Genomic DNA, 14,426 nt, shown 5'->3' with positions numbered 1-14,426 from the left:
TACTGGGCACAGAGAGAGCAGAACAGAGTCAGCACAGCCATCAGCGGACTCAGGGCTGAAGGGGCAGGGAGGACACAGCTGGCTGGCAGGAGGAGTGTGAGAGAGGGAACAGCAGAGGGCAGAGACGCAGGAGAGGAGAGAGAGGAGCAGGAGAGGGGAGAGAGATGCAGGAGAAGAGAGAGAGGAGCAGGAGAGGGGAGAGGAACAGCAGAGGAGAGAGGAGCAGGAGAGGAGAGAGAGGAGCAGGAGAGGGGAGCCGGAGAGGAGAGAGAGGAGCAGGAGAGGGGAGACAGGGAGACAGCAGCACAGGAAGGAGGCAGGGCTGCTGGCAGAGCTCTGGGAAAGGCTAATATATGCCCCTCTGTATGGATTTTCCGTCAGGATATTGAATCAGGTTTCTGTAGCGTGCGTCATATATTGCTTGCAGCAGAAAGTTAACACTTACAGAGACCGCTCCCTCCACAGAAGAGCCTCATTACAGTTTTACTTAGTGTTTGGTGCTGGTATGGTCATGTTTTACTGTGTCCATAAATGTGTTGCACACTCCCTCTCATTCAGCTGAAGCAGACGTTATAGAGTACGGTTATTAGTTCTTGTGTAACTGTTGCCCTGGACAGTAATCCTGACTCTGTCCTCTCCTCCCTGCCCTGTTAGGCTTTGCCGCAGTTACCCTCAGAAGCTGCTGGTTCCTGTGTGGATCACAGACAAAGAGCTGGAGTGTGTGGCCTCCTTCAGGTCTGGAAAGAGAATCCCAGTGGTGGTTTACAGGTGAGGCCATCTCCATAAGCCGGACATCATTCCTCACACACACACACACACACACACACACACACACACACTTTCTCCGCCGTTGTCCCCCCGATGGTGAACTGAACTTCCACACTTCACCCATTCTGCCGAGTCCCTCTCTGTCTTCAAGAAACGTCTGAAGGCACAACTCTTCCACTCTCATCTGAGCACCTGAAACACTACCATCTAAAAGAATTTGTCATGTCTCAAAACTGTTTCCTACTATAAAAAAAGATGTAATCTAATGTTTTAACGCACTCATTATCTCTACCGGCTAACTTGTACCTTGTCTGGCCAACCATTGAAGAATTAATTGAATATTAATTCTTCATTGAATATTAATTCAACCATTGAAGATTAGAAGCACTGGTCATGCAGTGCTTCTAATATTGTTGACTCTTTATATGGCTTTTTACTTGTGTTGTACTCTACCTCACTTGTAAGTCACTTTGGAAAAAAGCCTCTGCCAAATGAGTAAATGTAAATGTAAATGTCACACACCTGTAGTACCACTCCACACAATACACCACCTCAGCATACAGCGCAGTACAGTACGAAACCTCCAGTGCTGCTCAGATAAACACACCACCGCAGCGGTGTGATCCAGCGTCTGGCTGCTCTCATGTCAGGCACCAGCGGAACGGGGCCGTGATCGCACGCTGCAGCCAGCCCGAGATCAGCTGGTGGGGCTGGAGGAACAAGGAGGATGAGTACCTGGTCACCTCCATCGCCAGAGCCTGCCTGCTCAACCCGGGTACCCATTCTCACTACAGCGCCCCCTGCTGGAGCCAGGGGGAAAGCCATGACAACTCCAGTGATTTTGGTAGGTCTTCTGAATGTCTGTAATAAAAACAGGAATTAAGATATTTTAGAGTAATTCTGGAGTAAGGTTTACTGACTTAAGTTCTGTCATCCTGGTATGCAAAACTTTTGCTCTGGAAGATGGGTATTTTCAGTTATGGAGCCCCATGCTTCAGAATCAAGGGAAAGGTTTTAAAGTAGGCTGCTGGTATCAAGGCAGACAAATCGTGACTTGAATGCATTTAACCATGTTTTTGTCAGCTTGTTTCTGTGTCAGAGTCTCAGAATAGAAGACTGAATTAAGCTGGTGGAGAGTGTCTCTTCAGCTCCCTGTGAGAGTAACAAGGAAATGAATAGGAGCAGGACAACAAGATTGGCCAAATATTTTCGTAAAGATCTCCTGGCTTCAGGACCTTAAATTGAATTTAATGCTTTTGAAGCAAAATACCTGCAATTCAGTGGAAATCCTCACAGAATCACTGAGATGTAACATAATGAAACCATGAGCTGAACTGAAAACACAAATATCCTGCAGTATGTGATCCCAATAAATGAATTTTTATTTTAGATATGTTTATTAACAGCACAGTTTATGTATGCTTGTTGATTCAGTTTGTCATGTAGATACTTTCTTTAGCATGTAGTCTTTGTACATGTGCCGGTTGTTTTAGCTTATTTTTTAATATTTATTTACCTCTACAACTGTCATCATACAACATTCTTTAAAGAACAAAAACAGTTTTTGACAACACTGTTGAAAGACTGGGGTAGTTGGTGGGATTTTGTATGTAGAGATCGCCACAGTTCACCACAGATCACATGGGTTCATGTCTGACCCATGAGTCACCAGCTGTATTGAGGTTGTGATTGTCTGTGAGCAATGTTGCCGAGCATGCTCGCATTGTGTGGTGTGGGCCGCTGTGCAAAGGTCTGCTGTTGATGGGCCAGTGAGGGATGCTGTAGTGGCCAGCAGATGGCGCTATAGCTGTGTCCTAAAGAGGACACGAGTATGTGCTACAGCATTGATCGGCCCGCTGATGTTGGCCCTATATCCTGTACCCCTCCCCCTCTCTTCACTGGTCCTCTCTCCCCTGCCCCGCCCCCTCTCTTCACAGACTCCTCCCTGTCCGCCCACCCTGCCCCCGACGCCAGAGGAGCTCCACCCAAACTGCTGATCTTGGATGCCCGCTCCTACCCTGCCGCCGTGGCCAACCGCGCCAAAGGGGGAGGGTGCGAGTGCGAAGGTCAGAACATACGCCATCATCCCGCTGTGTGACATCGTTCCTAAGCAACAGACATGTTACCATAGTCTCCTAGTGTAAAGGCACTAGAGGGCCACCCTGTGTTGACCCCTTGTGTGTGTGTGTGTGTGTGTGTGTGTGTGTTTATACAGAGTACTACCCCAACTGTGAAGTGAAGTTCATGGGCATGGCCAACATCCACTCCATCCGGAGCAGTTTCCAGTCTCTGCGGGCGGTCTGCAGTCAGATCCCCGACCCGGGCAGGTGAGTGGCTCTGCCTGGCCTCCTACCGGACCAGAGACCAGCCACCAGAGAGAGGGGGGACAGCTCAGCCACGTAATTCTGCAGTGCAGTCCAGGCTCTGTAGATGCCGGCTGACAGAAATGACATTGCATTGGCATGCATATAGATCGTAACCATTAAATTCCTGATGTGGCATCATCTATTTTCTCACCTACTGGGAAGAAACTTTGACAGTGATACAGGTGTTGATTATCCTGTTTTACTCACAGCTGGCTGTCAGCATTGGAGGGCACCCGTTGGCTGCAGCACCTGTCCGTCATGTTGAAGGCGGCCACTGTAGTGTGCTCTGCGGTGGAGAGGGAGGGCCGTCCTGTGCTGGTGCATTGCTCTGACGGCTGGGACCGCACGCCTCAGATTGTGTCACTGGCCAAAATCCTGCTGGACCCCTATTACAGGACGCTGGAGGTACAGCTTTCTTTAGTGCCATTCCAGCTCCATTAATGTGGAGATTACATTACATTACATTGCATAGTCATTTAGCAGACACCCATATCTGGAGTGACTTAAATAGATTACAGTTTTATCTATTTTTACAGCTGGATATTTACTGAGGCAATTAAGTGGATTAAGTGCCTTGCCTAAGAGTACAGCAGCAGTGCCCCAGTGGGAAATCGAACCAGCAACCCTTTTTTTTGTTAATGAGCCTTGCTCCTTATCATTACAATGCACTGCTCTCTGCACCATTGATTACACCACTGAGATAGCAGCTGTGTTTCTCTACTATATAAAAGCAGTACCCTCACAGTATGTGCTTCAGGGATTATGATGGAAAATGTAAAGTTTTAGGATAAAAAAAGTCAAGCCAACCAGTCAATAACATGAAGGCCAAAGGAGCAGCGTTTGTAATGCTAAGGTTGCTGGTTTAATTCCCAGCCAGGGCACTGCTGTTGTGCCCTTGACCAAGGCACCTTACCTGAATTGTTCTGTAAACATTCAGCTGTGTAAATGGATTATATGTAAACTTTGTAAGTCAGCTCTGGATAAGAGCATCCACTAAGCAAACAGCGTAATGAAAGGGTAAACAGCCTTAGACACCTGACTTGTGCTTTTAGGTGACATTCCCCTCTCAGTCTTCCTTTTGTGCATGTGGGATGTGCTTTTTTTTGAGAAGCCGGGCGTGTCCTCAGGGCTTTCAGGTGCTGGTGGAGACAGAGTGGCTGGATTTCGGGCACAAGTTCGGGGACCGCTGCGGGCACCAGGAGGGGACGGAGGACACCAGCGAGCAGTGCCCCGTCTTCCTGCAGTGGCTGGACTGCGTGCACCAGCTCCTAAGGCAGTTCCCCTGCCTCTTCGAATTCAACGAGGCCTTCCTGGTCAGAACCACTGCCCCCCCCCCCCCACACACACACAAACGCAAACACACACACACACACACTCATTCCACTACATTACATTACATGCATTTAACAGACACTCTTATTCAGAGCAACGTCCAGCACAAGACAAGTATCAGATCAGGGTAACAACACTCCCAGACTGCCAGACAACACTCCCAGACAACACCAAGCACATACACTGCCATATATCATACAGTCACTGGACTCACCCAGGGAAACTTACTGGTGGGCTACTATTTTTGAGACTACCTCTCCAGGAGAGGACAGATAGCAGTGCTCATTTGGATGTGGCCATGTAGTCATTTCACTACACGCTATTGCAGAAAGTACTAACTCTGCAAACCCCCCCCCCCCCAAGGCCACAAGGGGTATCATGCATACATGACAGCAAGAAACGCATTTGAAATTTATAACCTGTAAGTCAGTAAAAGCCCTTTACATTGAGCCTTTAATGTTCAAATTCATATTTCATGTCTTCGCTGTAAAAAAAAGAATTGAACGTGCATTTGTGGTCTGTTTACTGGTAAAAGGATATAGCGCTGTTACTCCGGAGGGATCCAGTCGGTGACTGGCTGAGGGCCAGTGATGTGCGCAGTGCATTTCACCCCTCTGCTATAGCCAGTAAACCCGCCCCTAGCTCTCCGTGGATTAGTTAGCTTTTCTGTCTCTCTGTGATGGTGGTCGCAGGTAAAACTGGTGCAGCACACCTACTCCTGTCTGTACGGCACCTTCCTGTGCAACAATGCCAAGGAGAGAGAGGCCCGCAACATCCACAAACACACCTGCTCCGTCTGGGCCCTGCTGCGTCACGGCAACAAGAACTTCCACAACTTCCTGTACATCTCCAGCCATGACATGGTAATCGCAGTATTTTATAGACATTAGCACTGTCTCTCTCTCTTTCTGTCTCTCTCCCTTTCTCACTCTCACTCACTCTTTCAGACCCACTCTCTTTGTCTGACTCAGTCACTCACTCAGCAAAGTCACTAGATAGGTATCAATAAACCAGTTGCATGTAGACACATTACACTGTAAGTAGCATAAGTGAGATTTGATTCATTTGAGGTGGAGGAGCATAGATGTGATTAGCACTAAAATTGAGAGGGGTTGAGGAAGAAGAAAGCATCCTTTCATTATGCATTTTTCTGCTCAGACTTTGCTGAATCACTCCCTTTGTAAAGGGCCATTTTTTCTATTGATTGGACTTCTAATTTATGACCCACAGAGTGGATGCTTTTGAATTGCTCAGTGTTTAAGTAGTTTGCTTAAAAAGCGATTTTGTCTCTCTCAGTAGGTTTTGAACAATCCCGTTGCCTTTTTTATTTTGGCACTGCTGTTTTTTCCCCAGTGCTTTAAAGCCCACATGCCAGTGCTGTGAGTGAGCTGAAGCTCCTGTCTCGTTCCCACCTGCAGGTTCTGCACCCTATCTGCCACACCTGGGCGCTGCACCTGTGGACGGCGGTGTACCTGCCCACGTCATCCCCCTGCACTGCGGCTGAGGAGGACGTCCAGCTCTACCTGTCCCCCTCCGCCCAGGGAGACGAGCTCACCTCACGCCTCCTGGAGAGGTCCAATCTCCCAAACCCTCTGACCAGAGGCAGCTCCTGAGCTTGAGACAGGGCAGGCAGAAATTTTGCCGTTTTTCTTCATGTCATGTTAGAATTTTTAAATGAGAAATTAAGTTTCAAACACAAAGAATTGAATCCACAGGTCAGGTAATTAGTGGGTATGTACTAATGCCTTGCAATTTTGTAACGTAAGGAAAAAATTGAATCACAAGATGCACTTAAAGGAAAGGAGATTAGCTGATGACTGGTACGGATTAGCTAATTAATGGCTCATTAGTGTATTCAGCAAAACAAATGAAAGCACATATGATCAGTTTGAAGGTAAGATCTCTACTCCCTCTGTTCCAAGCTCATGAGCCAACGCTGCCTCTGTAACGCACCAGAATGCTGCCAAATTGAATACAGAGTTTGCTATGGACTAAACTTGATTTAATAATTCATTTTTCACAGAATGTAAAAGCCACATGTTCAACAAACAGTTTATTTATGTTTTTGTACTATAGACTCAGAGTTCAGGATTCAGAATGCATTTATGTAGTTTTAGCTTTTAGCAGAGCACCCCCTTGTGGTAATAAAAAGGAATCAGGAATTGAATGCGGTGCAATTTTAGCTTCTTGGCAGACAAGAAATTGAACTTTACTTACTTACTTATTATCCATTATGTATTGTTACTTATTATCCATTATGTATTGTGTTGGATAAGACATTATGTTCGGATAATTACTGAAGCCTTTCTCTTACAGGCTACCAAAGACACGTTCAATGGACAACCTGGTCTTAGCCTGTGAAAACGGGGTGACCCTGAACAGAACCTCCAGTGACCCCAACCTGAACAAGCTCTGCCCAGAGGCCCGGCTGGCACAGGAGGCCGTGTCTGCGACAGGAGGGGGGGGCGGAGGCAGGCAAGAGGAGGCCACCCAGGACACAAGTGTGGATAATGAGGGAGTTGATACTGATGACCAAGCTCCTCCCGGATTCCCAGGAGAGGAGGAGCTTAATGATGAGAACTACAACCCCTTAATGAAGGACTGTATGACCACACAGCCTTTGCCTTCCTCACACTACTCCATAGTGCACGGGGGGTCCTCCCAAACCACCCACCTTACAGCCACTGGCCCCCAGGCTCAGGAATTGGGTGACAACCCCTTTCAGGGGCCCTGGCCAAAGGAAGCTGGGGGTGAGTGTCTGACCCCTGGCAGGCCTCCGTCCCCCAGCTCCGTCACACCGGTATCCCATGATGCACTTCTGATGCACAGCAGGGAAGGTTCCCTTTCCCCAGCAGCACCACTAATGGAGGACTCAACAGAGACACTCACCGAGCAGAAGCCAGAGCCGTGGTGTGAGAGGAGAGCAGGTCTGAGAAGGGAAGGGGAGGAAGAGGAAGATGAGGAAGAGGCAGAGAACAGGGGGAGGGGTGAGCGGCAACCGCTGAGCCAGAGTCGGCCCAACTGCCACTGGACCAATCACAACCACCCGAGTGAGAACGGCTTGCACTGGAAGAGCAGGCAGAGCATGGCCAAACCCAGCTGGAACGGGTTAGGAGTCACAGAGCCCAGCAGGGGGCAGCATTTCCCCCAAAAAACCGTGTATCCCTCCAAAAGCCCCGCCCGCTCCAGCCTGTCCCCGGCCGTCAGGAGCTCCATCCACGCGGCCCTCCGGGAGGCGTCCTGCCACCCGGCCCCGCCCTCCTCCCCCCAGCCGCCGGCGATGCAGCCCCCCCTGGAGGCGGACGGGCTGGCGCTGCCCGTGGACGCGGTGCAGCAGCGGCTGCGGCAGATGGAGGCGGGGTACAGGCTGGAGGTGGAGGCTCTGCGCCGCCAGGTGCAGCAGCTGCAGATGAGGCTGGAGAGTAAGCAGTACTCCACCCCGCCCTCCGAGCCCGACCTGGACTACGAGGACGACTTTGTGAGTGTTGCGGGCCTAACCCTAACCCTGCCTCACCCGCACATTCATCCAGGAATGCTGAGTCATTGTGTACCATTCAAACAAAATGATACATATATATACTGTGCGCTGTTTATATATATATATGTATATATTCCCCCCCCACAGACGTGCCTACACGAGTCTGACGACAGCGAGAAGGAGGGCTCCCTCTCGGACCACAGCAGGGACGGGCTGTCAGAAGGCAGCTGGGACCAGGTGGAGAAGAGGAACACAGAGGTCAGCACTCCCGACCTCCTGCTCCAGGTCCCTCTCTTTAACTCTTCCTCAGCTCTCTGATGGTTTTAATTACCCAGCATGCCCTGCTGCTGCATTAAACCACACCCCCTCCTCTCCACCCGCAGGTGACGCGGTGGGTGCCCGATCACATGGCCTCTCACTGCTTCGGCTGCGACTGCGAGTTCTGGATGGCCAAGCGACGCCATCACTGCAGGTTGGCACCAGATGCTGGCCACAGATATTCTATATGTTGGCCAACTCGGTTCACTTCACATTGAAAGTTCTTTCTCTGTCATTGTTGAAGCTGGAAGTGTTTTGAATTGCTGGCACACTCTTGAAGGGCCATGATCTGAAACAGTACACCTGAAAATAGTATGGCAGTGCAGACAGCACCAGAACTTCCTATTAAGCTCCTGTACAAGGAAGCTCAGAGGATGCAAGGAAGGCAGGAGCTGAATATCTGTTCAGTATGTAGAGTATCTGTGGTTTGGCCTTCCTGCAAATGGTAAGAATTGTTACTCTGGAAACTGAACAGGCAAGCCGTTTTGCTGTAAAATGCATATGCTGACTGTAATGTCAGGCACTGAAGGTGGAAGCTGAAGCATTCATCGTGTTCTGTCGGTCCCCCCCCAGGAACTGCGGCAACGTGTTCTGCAAGGACTGCTGCCACCTGAAGCTTCCGGTGCCGGAGCAGCGTCTGTACGAGCCGGTGCTGGTGTGCGGCTCCTGCCACGGCCTTCTGCTGGAGTCCCGCACGCGCGACATCCGCAGCCAGCAGCTGAAGAAGCCCATCGCGGCCGCCTCCAGCTGAGAGCCCGAGCCTGGCCCCGCCACGTCGCCCACCCGTATGCTCACCAGGCCTTAGGCGCTGTCCCGGCAGCCGTGTGGGAGGACCTGACGGGCCTGGGCGGAAAATTTAGTAGAGGGAGAGCACTGTGAGCGATGTAGACGGAGGTGAAGAGACGCTCTGGTGGCTGCGGTTTAGACGCTCCTGTAACAGTGGTTTAGACAAACCGGTCGGTGGTTTAGACGCTCCCATGACTGGCGGTTTAGACAATCCGGTCACCGCGGTTTAAACGTTCTGGTCGCTGTCGTTTACATGCTCCAGGGACTGTGGTTTGGGTGCTCCGATGAGTGCGGTTCAGGCTAAAAGCTTGACGGATCTTCTGTTCCCAGGGTGTTAGCTGCTGTCAAGCAGTGCCTGAGGGAAAAACCTCTGCGAACTCCTCCAGGGAAACGGTAACCTCCAGTTTTCCTCTAAAAGCTGTGCACCTTAATCAGTACCTCCTCTGACTGACATATCACACAGAGGGGACAGTCTTTCGGCAAACGGAGAAGCTTTAGGGGTTCCAAGGTGTCATCAGCTGTTTTAAACACTGCTGGGTTTTTTTAGTTGCATTAAATTTTTTGCATTTGTTTGTTTTTATGCACAACACACTGTTACATATGAAAGAATTGCATTCTATATACCATTATAAGCTTACTGTGAGCTTCTTTCAGCCTGAACTGAATCTTCTACATGGTAGATGGCTGAAAGCTTATTCCATTTGTGTTTATGTATATAAAGCAGTTCTGTACTTGTGTATTCCTGCCATAAATGTGAAAATGTATTTAATTTTACAATCCTATATTTTCAGTGCAGAGCAGAATATACTATTTTCTTGTTACTTTGGATTGCAGAGAGGACAAATGAGCTTAATATGAGAGTAAGCAGTGTGAGCATAAGTTGATGGAGTATATTCGCAGAGTCTGGAAATGGATGCTTATTACTAGCTATTATAATACAGCTGGGTGATTCTCTCAGTATACAAAAATATATAGACATTTCATTTCAGATGCCTTGTTGTGTCATAAACATACAGCATTGTGCAAGAGTCATATTTATATTTGTTTTCTTAAAGTAATACATCTGAAAGCATTGCACAGTGACATAGAACGTACAAAGGCAGGTACCGAGGTACTATAAATATTGACTTATTTTCAAGTTAAGTTTTGAGTTGAAAAGGTAGATGTAAGGTAAGAAGCAAATGTTAAATGGTGTTCCTCAAAACCGCTGCCATTTTTTTCAAGTGCCATTTTTTTCATAAACCTTATCTGAGTTTTTTCATGAATTAAACCCAAGCATTATTGGAGCTAATTGGAATGGCTGTGTAGCTATACATGTAGCTTTTCTACAGGCCAGAAGTGTTCTATAGACGTCAACGTTGCTGTTAAAGTAAAATTTAGGTTGAGGAGAAAGTGGGGAGAGGCAGTGAAAATGTGGATCATGGGATTCATGCTCACTTACATTCTCCTATTCTGAGTGCCATTCATGTGCACCCCTGAAAGGGAAGACAAGGAACCCCAAAATGTGATCAGTTTCTCATTTTTTTCCAATCTGTGCTAGTGGCTAAATCTGTCACGCAGTCGATGGGTACTGTAAAGAAATACATTGACCAACTTAAAGGCCAGGAGGTGATTAAAAGTGAAAAAGAGGGATTTATAACGACCTGGCTTTCAATGAAAAATTTTTTTTTTTTTGTTTTTTTTTTTTTTTTTGCTTTGTCTGCTTTTTTTTAGCTTTTTAGCTTGAGGTGGGTGTCTCTGGACCCATTTTAATCTTGAGCACGCACACACACACACACACAGACAGACAGTGTGCATAAAGCAGCTTTATGGTCAGTGTAAAGCCAATACAAACTGATGCTGATGAAAACTTACACAGCACAGAGAAAGTTCCACCTTTTCATCACACCTGTTACCTGAGCTGAGTGCAAACTACCTGATCTCTATTGTTAGATTCTGAGCAGCATTAAAAAAAAAGAACTATACTGGGACCACTATAGTCTGGATGACTGCATGTCAGCCTAACAGGAGGGAATAATACTGTACAGCAGCATGTAGGTACAGTAGCCACAGTAACATTATTGAACTGGCTGGCTGACTAGCTATCAAATCTCAGTACTAGAAATGAAATGAGCATGACAGATTCATGCACTCACTGGGAGTGTATGGAATACTATCTATTAAATAAACGGTTAAACTGCTACTTTTATTGGAAAACTTCTCCATTATAGCCTAGTGGGAAAAAAATGTTTCTGAACTAGGTCCACACGTGCAGTCATGTGCACGTCACATCTGTATCTGTATATGTATTTTTAAAGTGCTGCACCATGGAACAGATGTGCCCCTTTCAGCGACGGCAGGGGTTTTGCCACATGAACTACCAGTACAACATGGAAAAGAGTTCCCGCGGGCACCAGAACCTTCAGCTCGTTGATGGAAGAAAGCAGGTTTATGTAATCAAATATCAGCGCCGTGAAAGAGTTACTGAACGGAACCCTATTTAACCGTCGGCAGAACCCGGACAGGGCTCAGCACCGCTGCGCTTCAGAAGAAGGTACGCAAGTCATCTGGAGGACCGTGAAAGAAGATTAATGTTACAACTTGACTTGGGTGAGGAATTTTTCTTAGTTTTAATTCATTTTTAAGCTTCTGTCTGAAATGTTGCCCCCCTAAGTGGCTTATATCTTAATTTCTGTGTTATTTGTTTACGCTTGTAATCAGGGATTCAAAACTTTTCCTTGTTGCGGTGTTTTTTTTTTTTCGTTTCATTTATCAAATTCCCAGATATATTAATTTAATAAACCAACAGGAAACAACCTATTTTGCTACATACTTCTGTCATCTGGTGTCTGCCAATGTAGAACTTTGCCTTGTGACGCTTTACAGACGCTACGTGTCTGTGCATTGTGCAGGGGTTACTGTCGAGCGTCGCTGAATTGCATGAAATGGGACATAAATAAAACTTTATTGCAAAGTACCAGTGCTATGCAGGGTTTTTTTCACACAGACGGGTGGAGTCCTTAGGTGAACGTTGAGCCGAGGCTGCTGTTGTGAGAGGTGTGGTACTGAGATGACACAGTGAACCAGGATAGGTGAAAGCCATTTTTCCGATCGGGAACACCGATATACTGTCTTAGCGTATTGACGCTGGCCAGGGTGCTGAAACGGCTGAACAGCTGAAAGCATAAAAAATATATTTTAAACTAGCTGGCTAACTTTACGTGCAAAAATACACCGACAGATTACGTGATGGAGTAGAAAGGCACTGTACTCATCTTTTCAATCAACAAACTAATTTTAGTTGAATTGCGTACACGTTTCCTCAATATACTCTACTAAGGTGCGTATTTAAAAGCTCGATTTCCAACAGAGTTTATTACAGGCGTTTGTCGTGTGAAGTAGGTCGAGTCCCCCGAAACAATGCCAAGGTAAATTTACTGGCTCTTGCTGTTACAGTAGCCTACACGGTAGGGACGTTGATCAAACGAAATGCGAAATTCATTTCCACTATAAATGACTATAAAGATAAAGACTACTAAGAAACAAGCATGTTCATTGTCTCGGGGATGCCCATGTCGACATATTGTGTTTCGAAAAGAACACTATTGCGACAGACGTCTCTGCGGAGGCTGGGGGGTGTGGCGTAAATTAAAGCTACTGAGATCCAAATAAAAGCCAAGGAGGAGGGGAGGCCTACAGAAAACTCCCGAAACCACCTGTGTACCATTGGTTTAATAAAAAAAAGTTCAGCTACCTCCTCTTACCACATAATGTCACATCACTAGCTACTTTGTAAAAGACGCACGCATGATCACGTGACACTTAGAAAGGCTCTCTGTGATCCTTTTCTAAAGAAAAGCATGAGTTCAGATTGGCAGCGTTATCTAGACGCTATTCTGGCGCATCATGTCCTGTGCGATAAATTCCGCACCGGACATTCACCGTGCATTCTGTGCTTATCAAGCGTACCTAATAAATATCTAAACATGGCCATTATTGTGCGGTGTCATTGAGAACTGATCAAGTGCCCGCTAAAGGTGTTTCGTGGACAGACTTTTTGCTTAGGCAGTGGAACCATTATTGGGGCCACGATTTTTTACTTTTTTAAGAATTCGGAAAACACCCATTTGCTGTATGCTGTATGCTGTGTGCTGTGGCATACTGTGAAAACCGAGTTTCACAGTATGCCACAGCAGTTTTGGAGCCTCCTGTTACACTATTTATAAAAAGGGGAAACAGCTAGTTAGCATAGATTGTATGTCTGGTTACGTTTACATTTAAAGAATCAAAGTCGCTGGCTATGCATTTTCGAAACTGCGCTATTCCTCTTGAAGGCCTTGACAAGGTTCATTTTTGAGTATGCACATTCAAATTTTTAAGCTCTATTTCACACAGCCCAGAAGTAAATATTATACTTTGGTGATCTATTGGACCTTTGGGGAAAGAATCTTGTTTTAGCTGGTCAGATTTAAAAGTGTTCCACTGGATGACACAATTACTCACTCCATCTAAACCTGATACCCATCTCACCATGAATCTTCTCAGCAGAAAGCACAGAAGCTGTTTTTTTTTTTCTTAATGCACTTGGCATGCTAATGACAGGGCAACTCCCTGGTAATGATGCTTACTCATTTTATGAATCTTAGCAGACATCAGGGTGATGCCCTTTTATATTGAGCAATTCAGGTAAACCTTGCTCTTTCTGCAACGGTACAGCTGATATCCCACCAAGGATCTGAAGCCAAAACCTAACTAACTTAACCACATCACATCACAGTACATTCTGTTGGTTGTGTTTTCCTCCACACTAGAGGGAGAGAAGGAGGGAGGGAGGGGGAGGCACTCTGGTTGCTGGGCACCTGTTGACATCAAACAGCAGGTAGGGGCCTATTGAGAGCTGAACACAGGATCAAAAGGTTGGTTTAAATGGATACCTTTTTACCGGGCTGGTCCTGATGGCTATCGATTTCATTTTGGGTGGCATGAAAGCGGGGGCAAGGGGGGGGGGGCATGGGAAAAAAGGAGGCTCTGCTTCAGTGAATGTGCTCCTTGATCTCCTGGATCAGCCATGCATGCAGTGAAGGGGGAAACGCGTCACCCAATCCTTTGGGGGGGGGCAGCACGTTGACCCCTGCGGTTTCAGGCTTCCTCCGTAGGCTTTCCTGTGCAGGCATCTTTACCCCAACCCTTTTCATATCATATTTTACAGGATGGTAATGTGCTATAACTTCCTTTGACTGGAAATACATGCTCTCTGCTCAGCCTTTCAGCTTGGCAGATTACCCTGGCGACGTAGCCACGGGATAATTAAGACTGGGGGTTGTTTGGATCACTGAGGTTCCGATCTCCGAGATTCTACTGTATCTATAAAGCTCATCTGAGGAGGAGCTGAAAGCCAG

The 14,426-nt window shown here is 47.1% G+C and overlaps 1 protein-coding gene across 3 annotated transcripts in view; it reads left to right on the top strand.

Annotated features, from left to right (window-relative positions):
* LOC118782671 (myotubularin-related protein 4-like) overlaps positions 1–10,725 on the top strand; it is a 33,355-nt gene extending 22,630 nt beyond the window's left edge. For all 3 annotated transcript variants that reach the window (XM_036536113.1, XM_036536114.1, XM_036536115.1), the window contains 12 exons: positions 655–768; positions 1,419–1,612; positions 2,706–2,834; positions 2,984–3,095; positions 3,344–3,539; positions 4,262–4,447; positions 5,159–5,329; positions 5,885–6,039; positions 6,783–7,944; positions 8,092–8,229; positions 8,328–8,416; positions 8,836–10,725. In XM_036536113.1, coding sequence (XP_036392006.1) covers positions 655–768; positions 1,419–1,612; positions 2,706–2,834; positions 2,984–3,095; positions 3,344–3,539; positions 4,262–4,447; positions 5,159–5,329; positions 5,885–6,039; positions 6,783–7,944; positions 8,092–8,229; positions 8,328–8,416; positions 8,836–9,013 — 2,824 coding nt within the window. In that variant the 3' untranslated portion in view covers positions 9,014–10,725. The remainder of the gene's footprint in view (positions 1–654; positions 769–1,418; positions 1,613–2,705; positions 2,835–2,983; positions 3,096–3,343; positions 3,540–4,261; positions 4,448–5,158; positions 5,330–5,884; positions 6,040–6,782; positions 7,945–8,091; positions 8,230–8,327; positions 8,417–8,835) is intronic.
* Positions 10,726–14,426: the final 3,701 nt, after the last annotated feature.

Source organism: Megalops cyprinoides, chromosome 9 (genome assembly GCF_013368585.1).
Source record: "Megalops cyprinoides isolate fMegCyp1 chromosome 9, fMegCyp1.pri, whole genome shotgun sequence".
Lineage (NCBI taxonomy): Eukaryota > Metazoa > Chordata > Actinopteri > Elopiformes > Megalopidae > Megalops > Megalops cyprinoides.
Note: the sequence above shows the minus strand (reverse complement) of the source record. Positions and strands in the feature narration are given on the sequence as shown.